Source organism: Bufo bufo, chromosome 4 (assembly GCF_905171765.1).
Source record: "Bufo bufo chromosome 4, aBufBuf1.1, whole genome shotgun sequence".
NCBI lineage: Eukaryota > Metazoa > Chordata > Amphibia > Anura > Bufonidae > Bufo > Bufo bufo.
The window spans coordinates 586,176,619-586,188,705 of NC_053392.1; the positions used below are offsets into that span (position 1 = coordinate 586,176,619).

General features: G+C 44.4%; 1 protein-coding gene across 1 annotated transcript in view; it reads left to right on the top strand.

The window, feature by feature from the left end:
- KCNK2 (potassium two pore domain channel subfamily K member 2) overlaps positions 1 to 12,087 on the top strand; it is a 164,327-nt gene that overhangs the window by 47,979 nt on the left and 104,261 nt on the right. Inside the window, exon 3 of the mRNA XM_040427599.1 lies at positions 3,651 to 3,768. Coding sequence (XP_040283533.1) covers positions 3,651 to 3,768 — 118 coding nt within the window. The remainder of the gene's footprint in view (positions 1 to 3,650; positions 3,769 to 12,087) is intronic.

Sequence of the window (12,087 nt, forward strand, 5' to 3'; positions counted from 1 at the left end):
TTACAGATACTATAAAAGTACAAATGCTGATTAGCGATACGCTAAACAGCGAATAAGTGACTGCGGTGCGGTGGGCTGGGCGCTAACTGACGCTAACTACCTAACCAAGGGGCCTAAACTATCCCTAAAACCTAACAGCCAATACTAGTGGAAAAAAAAAAGTGACAGTTTACACTGATCACTTTTTGTCTTTCACTAGTGATTGACAGGGGCGAGCAAAGGGGTGATCAAAGGGTTAATTGGGGTGCAGGGGGGTGATCTGGGGCTAAGGTGTAGTGTTGGTGCTACTCACAGTTCAGTCTGCTCCTGTGCTGGATCCAACCGACGAAAAGGACCAGCACAGGAGCAGACAAGCCATATAACAGATCATATTTACTAATATGATCTGTTATCTGGCTTCTGATTCGATTTTTAAAAAATCAGCAACCTGCCAGCGACGATCATTGGCTGGCAGGTTGCTGATGCAATACTACTCGAACTTTTGCCGGCCCGCGATGCGCATGCGCGGGCCGGCTGTGACCGAAATCTCGCGTCTCGCGAGAGGACGCGCCGGCGCGTCCACTCGGAATGAAACAACCACCTCCAGGACGCGTCTGTGCGTACAGCGGTCCGGAGGTGGTTAACTGTGGCACAGGCCGATACTGGTTGTGTGCATGACTCTCAGTCACTAACCAATATGTACTATACATTTACGATGTCAGTTAGAAAGTAAAAAAGGGAAAAGATGGCATACTATTTTTTATTTTAAAAGGGTTGTCTCACTTCAGTAAATGGCATTTATCATGTAGACAAAGTTAATACAAGGCACTTACTAATGTATTGTGATTGTCCATATTGCCTCCTTTGCTGGCTGGATTCATATTTCTTTCACATTTTACACTGCTTGTTTCCATGGTTATGACCACCCTTCAATCCATCAGTGGTGGCCGTGCTTGCACACTAGAGGAAACAGCGTCAGCCTTTCTGATGGCCGGAACTGTGGGGGCGCACATAGGCATGCATGCGCAGCAGCTCCCATCCCAACAACCACGTACCTGCGCTGCAGCAGTGGCCTTAACCTCTGGATGCGAGCAGTGCATAATGTGATGGAAAAATTAATCCAGCCAGTAAAGGAAGCAATATGGACAATCACAGTACATTAGTAAGTGCCTTGTATTAACTTTCTCTACATGATAAATACCATTTACTGAAGTGAGAGGACCCCTTTAAGCTATGCCTCTAACCCCGCCTACTCTCTCTCCTTACACACCCAATCCTGCTTAGTCTCCTTTGTACCCCGCACACTTTAACAGTGCCGTCTTCGAGTGATACACTGTAGTAGTGTTCTCAGACAGTGATGAGGTCTCCATTTTGTCCCTCAGTGTAATACTACCCCCTTAGTGCCTCCACATATTATTTATGCATCCTTAGCACCCCCTCACAGAAAGAATGCCCCCTTAGTGCCCCCACCCAGTAGTTATGCCCCCTTAGCACCCCGTCATAGTAGTTATCCCTCCTTAGTGCCCCCTTCACAGTAAGAATGCCTCCTTTGTACCCTACTACATTTCTAAAAAATGTCTCCCTAGTGCCCCCTTAGTGCTTCTGCACAATAATGAAGCCCCTTTAGTTTTAACATTAAAAAAATAGCTGTCACCTAGCCCCGTTCCCACGATGAGTGGAGTAGCACACTCCATGGCCTGTGCTCCCTCCTGCTCAGCTCAGGAGATGTGATGCGGTGAAATCATTGTGCACTGGCCAGCAAAAGGTGGAGCAGGGAGTTAACTGCTTCACCATATTCAACTGAATCATGATCCCGAGGAGGCAGATACAGTTGAAATCGGGACCTGTTGCACCATAGCGGGACACCATTCAGGATTGCCCTGCCGGATCTGGAACAGTTGGAAGGCATGCCATAACTTTGTGGTTAAAGTGGTGCTCTGCTTTGAACAATACCTTTTTTGTTCCCCAACTATAAGCTGATACCAGGGTGTCCTGCTGCTAAGATCCCCAGCAATCAGCTGGAATAAGGTGAAAGCAGGAGTTTATTTCCCTGCAGCGTCACCACTGGAGAGACGATGCATTACATGTTTCTGATTAAGGCCTCATGCACACACCTATATTTTCCATCTGTGTCCAATCGGCATGTTTTGGGCCCATTCATTTTTTATGGGTCCGCAAAAAAAGGACAGCACACAAATGCCATACATGTGCGGTAAGCATCCTTATGTCTATTGCACACTTTATTGAACATGATGTATTCTTGTCTGTATTACAGAGAAGAATAGTCATATCTAGTAATGGGAGTGAGAAAAATGCAGATTGCACATGGGAGGTATCCGTATTTTGCGAATTCATAGTTTGCGGACCGCAATACGGACACAGTTGTGTGCATGAGATCTAAAATCAATGGTCTGTCCATGTAATGCAGGGTCCTTCATAAAGAAAGATGCTCTTTGTAGCTGCTGTCTAAGGCATTGTTCACACCACGTTTTGTGCTTTGGACATAACTCCCAACCAGGGGTGGATTGCCCCTAGACCTTACAGGTGGGCTGATGCCCAGGGGGCCGCCTGAGCCCTCCTCACAGCTGGCCAGTGGAAGTTTTTGGGGATGTATTTTATGATGGACTGTGGTATTTGGCTCTGTTGGGGTGGTATAATGTGCCACAATATGATGTTGTTACCCTCTCCTACTTGTGTTGGCCCTGCCTTTCTTAATTTGGACCCGACTACAAAACTTGGCCACTTTTAGTATTTTTTCCAGGGCCACTTTAAGTTCCCAGTCCTTCCCTGCTCACAACTGGATCTGAAATGTGACTTTACATGTTATGTACACCTTCAGGGGTCATTTTTTTAATGATTGCATTTTACTCATTTTGGGCTAAAAATAATTTTTTTTTATTGGTCTTTATTAAAAATATTGAGCGGTTCTGTCACAGGTTTAGATGTTCTTCTAGCTGTGTGAATCGTACTTTCACTTTGTGTCGGTCATCTAATAAACCTTATCTCTAAATTACTAAAGGTCATAAAGACTTTTTTAAGCCACATTCCTATCAGTAAGATAAGAATTGAGCTATAACTAATGTGTTTATAAGGTCAGAGATCAGAGATAAGGAGCCGTCAGCTGAGCTGCCTGAAAATTCAGTCTGCTACTAGAAACTCAAGGCTGTACAGAGACAGTGGCATAACATTTTTAATAAAGACCAATTGACAAAATGATTTTAGCTCAAAATGAGTACAATGCAATAATATAAAAAAAATACCCCCAAAGGTGTACTTAGCCTTTAAGGGTACGGCTGCATGGCGACACTGGTCAGGCGACAGCTGTTGCCTCCAGGATCGCAGGATCATCGTAGTGTAGCAGTGATCCCAAAGAAATGAATGGGGTTGCAGCACGGGTTGCATTTGTGCCGTGGTTGCGACCCCAAAATCTGAAAAAATCCTATTCTGCTGGATTTTTTGCAATTCAGGGGTTGCAGTTGCGGCACACATGCAACTCGTGCTGCAACCCCATTTATTTATATAGGATCACTGCTACACTGCGAATCCTGGAAGCCATATGTGATCACAATGTTATTGAGTTAGAATTAGTTTTCCTAAATATCCTTCGATATCACCCGTGACCCGCTATCATGTGTTTCGTGTTTTCTAACAGCTTCCATTTCAACTTACAGCACGTTATGGCGGCAATAAACGCAGGGATAAAACCATTAGGAAACGCCTCCAGTCAGAACAGTCACTGGGACCTGGGCAGCTCATTCTTCTTTGCTGGAACTGTGATCACTACTATAGGTAAGTGCTGGGGTTCCATATTTCATTGTGTTATATTATCTTCTTAAAGGGTTTCTGTCACCCCAATTTTCGCTATTAAACAGGCTGACATTATAGATGTGAAAATGTCACCTGAAATTAACTCCGTATTTTTTTAATTTAAGTATGCCCCCGTTTTCGTGTAATTTTTACTTTTATTATAGGCAAATGAGCCATTAGGAGCAGGGGGGGGGGGGGGGGGGGCGCCTGCTCCTAAAGGCTCCGTTCGCCCGCCTCATTTCCCCACCCTTCTGTCTTGATTGACAGGGCCAGGCCAGCGTTAGTTCTCCTGCTGGCCCCGTCTGCCGTGTAAATCTCGCGCCTGCGCCGTCAGTATTCGGCGCAGGCGCAGTGAGAAAGCTTTCTCTGGGAGATAGTGCAAGCCATGAAACATTGCCACTAAGTCTCCATCACCTCTGCTAAGCTGCATCCCAGACATCTCACTCAGCCAGCAAGAATCCGAGTCTGTACTGACGAGCGGCAAACACTCCGAAGCAGTTACTGCAGATGAATATTTGGCTTGACCGTTTTCCCTTGTCATGTCCCAAGGCCTGTTAAAAGTTGATCATTGACTCTAGAGATGAGCGATGTTTTGGGAAATTCGATTCGCTGCTTCGCCGAATTTTACCAAAAAATTCGCTTCGATGACGAATTACTTTGTCACAAAGCGCATTTATTTTGTAAGTAGCGGGTGCGATGACAGGAAGCTGCGATGGCACCGCACCCCTCATTGTACCCCTCAGATGCCGCGTTCATACATGATTGCAGCATCTGAGAGTAATTATACAGTTTTAAATTAACAGAATTTTTTTTTAATCATACTTACTGCCTCCTTTTGCTCACGACCGGCCGGCCGCCACCATGTTGCTTGAAGATCTTGCACGAAATCTCGCGCAGCCCGAGATGATGTCGTCACGCATAGGATTTCGGCCAAGATCTTCAATCAAGATGGAGGCGGCCAGCCAGTCGCAAGCAAATGGAGGAGGTAAGTATGATTTTTTTTTTCCCCTACTATTTCAGGTTAAATCGATTCACTACTACAAAGCACGAAAAAATTCGGCTTTGCGGTGAATCTAATTTATCCCGAAATTCGGATCGAATTCCACTTCGTTGGATTCGATTCGCTCATCTGTAATTGATTCATAGGGAGCCCCTTCCAGAAGGTGGCACTAGGAAGAAGGACCTGTTTCTCTGGAAGATACCTCAGAGCAGTGGAATTGGTGCAGGTAATGTGGTCATTTTGTGCAGGAGAGGGGAGAAATTAATTTGGAAGTTGGAAGTATTTAACCCCTGCAGCCTATGATGACCTGAGCCTCTGAGCCGCTATGGAATAATTTTCTTAGGAGGATCCGTTCTATAGCTATGCTGCGTCCATGGGAAGTCTGTGACATTTTTGGTTGAATAACACAGCACGAAGTTTCCAGCAAAGTCACATTTAGGTTTCAGGATATAATGCTTTGGGGAAAAGTAAATAATTTACAGGGTAGTCACAAGTATTTTTCAAGTTTCTTTAATTAACCTCTGTGTAGTTTTGGGAGGATTTATTTGGGTCCTTAATGAGGAATGAGATCAGAATGAGTCTAATATTGAACAAATTAGTAAAAAAATATAAAAAAATACTCTAAATTAAAAGGAAAAAACTACTTTAAAATGCCTGATTCATCCTCTTATTCGATTTCCTACCAGATATAGAGAACAGGGAACCCCATAGCAAAGATCAAAGTAGGCCCCTCGTTATCTTACCACGTCTAACCATCCAGGACTGGTATATATTGTTTTTCCCACCAGTCTCCTTCCATAACCTATTGGCCATTTCCCCACCCTCTTATTTGCTAACAAAGCTGTTCCTCTGGAGAAGAAAGATCTGTATAGGTTCCTACTAAGGATGAGCGAATTGACTCATAACGAACCGGTTTCGTTGCAAATTTCACAAAAATTCATCAACAAAATGAACCCGAGGCTTTTCAGATTTGCTTCAGATGGATCCAGTAAAACGCTGCTCAGCACCATTTTACTTCACATGTCACATGAACGAGCAGAGCGTCATTCTGTGCTGAGCTGACAATGACGGTGGATGGGTCTATGCCGTGTCTGACAAAAAAGGATCTTATAGGAAAAAAAAAAAAAAAGGAAAAAAGGAAGTTTATTCAACCACTCAAGGATCTGGAGAAATCCCCAGAGTGTCTGAAAGTAGGCGCCGACAGTGGTGGTAAAGTGAGTCTGAGTAACGCAAGGGAGGCAGCCCAAGAAGTGTCCAATGAAGGCACTCAATGTAGAAATGAAATACACAAAAGGGGGGGGGGGGAAGTCAATTGAACGGAGTTCAAATGACCAAGGGGGGTGGGGAAACGTACAAAAAGCGCCAAACCAAGCTATGAGCGGGTAAAGAATGTAGTAACCTGGTGGTATAGTACCAACATATAAAATAAAATAAAATAAAGGTACAAGGTGTATTTAGAAAATATACAAAGTCTATTACAACTGATAGACAGATGAAGTTCAATTCCTGCTAGCGGTATCAGCAGGAGATTAAAAACAAAGGGTTAAAAACATTTGATCAGAAGCACACTGCCTCGCTGCCATCATTCACTGAGATTCTACACACGATCCTGGCCACCCTCCTTGGTCACGTTCAATTGACTCCCCCCCCCCCGCTTTGTGTATTTCAAAAAAGGATCTTGTACATTATACAGATTCACAAGCAAGAATCTGTTGTAGATGCAACAGGGACACTGTAGGGAAAGGATAGAAAAAAATTGTCTAGAATAAGGACTTTGATCAGGGAAAGCTTTGGGGGGGGATGAGGGTCTGGGGCACAGTGCTTCATACAGGGACTTGCATACAGCTGCTGCAGAATGTCAAAAATTAACCACCTTCAAGAAAAAAATATTGTTTTTTTCACATTAGAACTGAGAGATAGCTGTGTGTTTTTTTTTCTTCCAAAACCTCAAGTTTACACATAGGCTTATTTCCAGTACAGTTCCCCATCAGCATTCTGCTGCTGAGCAATTGCACTTTTTTCCCCAATGCCTTATATCTGTCTGGTGTTATAGCAAAAGCATTTTACAGCAATAACCATTTTTATAGCAGTGAAATTAAACACAAATTACACAGAAATATTACCGACCTTTACTGCATTATTATATTGCTGTTGTGTGGGGAGGGGTGGAGTCATTTCATACCAGGCTTAAACATTTTTTTTTTACACTAAAAAGGTCCCTTTTCAATGTGTGTTTTTAAATGTATATAACACAGCAGTCAGAAATCTTTACTGGCCTTTACTGCCTCCTTATATTGCTGTTATGGGGAGAAAGGAAGAATAATCTCATAACAGGTTTACAATGTGTTTTTTTACACTAGAAATGTATTTTGGGAATCTGCGTATTTATACTCACATAACACAAAATGAGAGTTGTAGTACATCCAATGATAGCAACATGTGATCTAAAGGGAAAAAGTTAGCCACATAACAGAAGACAGCAGCCTGTACTAGCAGATCAGCTGTCGATAATAATCAGTTTTACAGCCATAGGCGGACTGTCCGTAGACCCCACAAGGGAATTTCTGGGTGGGCCAATGCCTAGTGGGCTGTGTGAGCCCCACGGACTGCAGCTAGCCGGGTACAAAATGATCTGATATGTGCTATGCTGTAGTATTTTGTTTTTCTGGGGCAGTATTTTGTGCTGCACTGTGGTATTTGGTTCTGCTGGGGCAGTATTTTGTGCTGCACTGTGATATTTGGATCTGCTGGGGCAGTATTTTGTGCTGCACTGTGGTATTTGGTTCTGCTGGGGCAGTATATTGTGCTGCACTGTGATATTTGGTTCTGCTGGGGCAGTATATTGTGCTGCACTGTGGTATTTGGTTCTGCTGGGGCAGTATATTGTGCTGCACTGTGATATTTGGTTCTGCTGGGGCAGTATATTGTGCTGCACTGTGGTATCTGGTTCTGCCTGGGCAGTATATTGTGCTGCACTGTGGTATTTGGTTCTGCTGGGGCAGTATATTGTGCTGCACTGTGGTATCTGGTTCTGCTGGGGCAGTATACTGTGCTGCACTGTGGTATTTGGATCTGCTGGGGCAGTATATTGTGCTGCACTGTGGTATTTGGTTCTGCTGGGGCAGTATATTATGCTGCACTGTGTACTTGGTTCTGCTGGGGCTGTATTTTGTGCTGCACTGTGGTATTTGGATCTGCTGGGGCAGTATATTGTGCTGCACTGTGATGTTTGGTTCTGCTGGGGTAGTGTATTGTGCTGCACTGTGGTATTTGGTTCTGCTGGGGCAGTGTATTGTGCTGCACTGTGGTATTTGGTTCTGCTGGGGTAGTGTATTGTGCTGCACTGTGGTATTTGGTTCTGCTGGGGCAGTATATTGTGCTGCACTGTGGTATTTGGTTCTGCTGGGGCAGTATTTTGTGCTGCACTGTGGTATTTGGATCTGCTGGGGCAGTATATTGTGCTGCACTGTGATGTTTGGTTCTGCTGGGGTAGTGTATTGTGCTGCACTGTGGTATTTGGTTCTGCTGTGGCAGTATATTGTGCTGCACTGTGGTATTTGGTTCTGCTGGGGCAGTATATTGTGCTGCACTGTGGTATTTGGTTCTGCTGGGGCAGTATTTTGTGCTGCACTGTGGTATTTGGTTCTGCTGGGGCAGTATATTGTGCTGCACTGTGGTATTTGGTTCTGCTGGGGCAGTTTATTGTGCTACATTGTCATATTGGATTTTGGCTAGGGCAGTATATTGTGCTGCATTGTGGTATTTGGTTCTGCCGGGATGGTATTTTGTGCTGCACTGTGATATGGATGAACCCGCCTACTTGTGTTGACCCCGCCTACTTGTGTTGCCACACCTTCTGTCTATTTGGAGCCACCTACAACATAGGGGCCAGTATAAGTTTTTTTCCCAGGGTCACTTTAAGTTCCCAGTCCACCCTGTGAGAAAATCACGCACATACTGTATACATACTGTAACACATCTACACAAACTGAGATACACATACACACACACATTTGATACACAGGTAATTTTCTCCTAATGGTTGGTCGATCCCTCCTCACAACATTATCTTGCAAGAGCTGTAGGGATGTTTTTGTATCTATTCTGATAGCCATGTAGCCTTGTTCTAGGTATAAGAACTGCATGAATTCTGCAGAGGAATTATTTAATTACTAAAATATTCTCTAAGAGAAGATACAGTGGATTTATTTAATTTAATTATTTAATCTTGATTACAAAACTCCCCCGTACTATTTCAAGTATGCAGCTCCTACGTACACCTGTCTGTCTCCATGGTTACAGACTATAAACAAATCCTGTGTTGTCTGATTCTCCCTTCTGTTGCAAATTCTCTCATCTCTTGGCATCACTGACCTGGCCCTCTCCTGGATCACATCATACCTCACAGACCGGATGTTTAGCGTCTCCCACTCTCACACCACCTCCTCGTCTCATTCCCTCTCTGTTGGTGTCCCGCAAGGCTCTGTCCTAGGACCCCTGCTCTTCTCTATCTACACTTTCAGCCTGGGACAGCTCATAGAGTGCAATGGCTTTCAGTATCACTCTTATGCTGATCTACCTCTCTGGTCCAGACATCACCACCTTATTATCCAGAATCCCACAATGTCTATCTTCCATATCCTCCTTCTTCTCCTCTCGCATTCTAAAACTTAACATGGATAAAACAGAATTCATCATCTTTCCCCCATCTTGCTCAACCCCCCCCCCCCCCCCCCCCCCAACAGACCTACAGTTGCAAGAATATGTATGTGAACCCTTTGGAATGATATGGATTTCTGCACAAATTGGTCATAAAATGTGATCTGATCTTCATCTAAGTCACAACAATAGACAATCACAGTCTGCTTAAACTAATAACACACAAACAATTAAATGTTACCATGTTTTTATTGAACACACAATGTAAACATTCACAGTGCAGGTGGAAAAATGTGAACCCTTGGATTTAATAACTGGTTGAACCTCCTTTGGCAGCAATAACTTCAACCAACTTTCCTGTAGTTGTAGATCAGACGTGCACAACGGTCAGGAGTAATTCTTGACCATTCCTCTTTACAGAACTGTTTCAGTTCAGCAATATTCTTGGGATGTGTGGTGTGAATCCCTTTCTTGAGGTCATGCCACAGCATCTCAATTGGGTTGAGGTCAGGACTCTGACTGGGCCACTCCAGAAGGCGTATTTTCTTCTGTTTAAGCCATTCTGTTGTTGATTTACTTCTATGCTTTGGGTCGTTATCCTGTTGCAACATCCATCTTCTGTTGAGCTTCAGCTGGTGGACAGATGGCCTTAAGTTCTCCTGCAAAATGTCTTGATAAACTTGGGAATTCATTTTTCCTTCGATGATAGCAATCCGCCCAGGCCCTGACGCAGCAAAGCAGACCCAAACCATGATGCCCCCACCACCATACTTCACAGTTGGGATGAGGTTTTGATGTTGGTGTGCTGTGCCTCTTTTTCTCCACACAAAGTGTTGTGTGTTTCTTCCAAACAACTCAACTTTGGTTTCATCTGTCCACAGAATATTTTGCCAGTACAGCTGTGGAACATACAGGTGCTCTTCTGCAAACTGTAAATGTGCAGCAATGTTTTTTTTTGGACAGCAGTGGCTTCCTCTGTGGTATTCTCCCATGAAATCCATTCTTGTTTAGTGTTTTACGTATCGTAGATTCGCTAACAGGGATGTTAGCATATGCCAGAGACTTTTGTAGTCTTTAGCTGACACTCTAGGATTCTTCTTCACCTCATGGAGCAGTCTGCGCTGTGCTCTTGCCATCATCTTTACAGGACGGCCACTCCTAGGGAGAGTAGCAGCAGTGCCGAACTTTCTCCATTTATAGAAAATTTGTCTTACCGTGGACTGATGAACAGCAAGGCTTTTGGAGATACTTTTATAACCCTTTCCAGCTTTATGCAAGTCAACAATTCTTAATCGTAGGTCTTCTGAGAGCTCTTTTGTGGAAGCCATCATTCACATCAGGCAATGCTTCTTGTGAAAAGCAAACCCAGAACTGGTGTGTGTTTTTATAGGGCAAGGCAGCTGTAACCAACACCTCCAATCTCATCTCATTGATTGGACTCTAGTTGGCTCTTGGAGATGTCATTAGTCTAGGGGTTCACATACTTTTTACACCTGCACTGTGAATGTTTACATGGTGTGTTCAATAAAAACATGGTAACATTTAATTCTTTGTGTGTTATTAGTTTAAGCAGACTGTGATTGTCTATTGCTGTGACTTAGATGAAGATCAGATCACATTTTATCACCAATTTGTGCAGAAATCCATATCATTCCAAAGGGTTCACATACTTTTTCTTGCAACTGTATCTATCACGATTAATGGCTGCACACTCTCCCCGGTCAACCAAGTCCGCTGCCTTGGAGTAACCTTGGATTCTGCCCTCTCCATCCAACGGCTCATCCAAGCCCTTTCCACCACCTGCCGCCTCTAACTCAAAAACATCTCCCGCATCCGCGCTTTCCTCAACTTTGAATCTGCGAAAATGCTTGTACATGCCCTCATCATCTCCTGCCTAGACTACTGCAACATTCTCCTCTGTGGCCTCCCATCTAGCACTCTCGCACCCCTCCAATCTATCCTCAACTCTGCTGCCCAACTAAGGGTCCATCCACACGTCCGTAGAATGTGTCCGCACCCGTTCCGCAATTATCCGGAACGGGTGCGGACCCATTCATTCTCTATGGGGCAGTAATAAATGCGGACAGCACACAGTGTGCTGTCCACATCCGCATTTCTGGAGCGTGGCCCCGAACTTCCGGTCCACGGCTCCGGAAAAAACAATTGCGATTGCAAATGCGGACAAAAATAGGCAGTTCTATAGGGGTGCCGGCCAGGTGTATTGTGGATCCGCAAATTACGGACGTGTGAATGGACCCTAATCCACCTCTCACCCTATTACTCCTCTGCCTCTCCCCTCTGCCAATCCCTTCACTGGCTCCCATTACCCAGCGAATTCAGTTCAAAATACTAAGAAATACATACAAGGCTGTCCATAACCTGTCCCCTCCCTACATCTCTGAGCCACTTTCCCGATACATCCCCACACGCACTCTCCGATCCTCACAAGACCTCCTTCTCTCCTGTCCTCTTATCACCTCTTCCCACAATCGCCTCCAAGATTTCTCCCGTGCATCCCCCACACTCTGGAACTTGCTACCCCAACATATTAGACTCTCACCGACAGTGGAATCCTTCAAAAGAAACCTAAAAACCCACCTCTTCAGACAAGCCTACAACCAGTGACCCTGCTGCCTCTATAC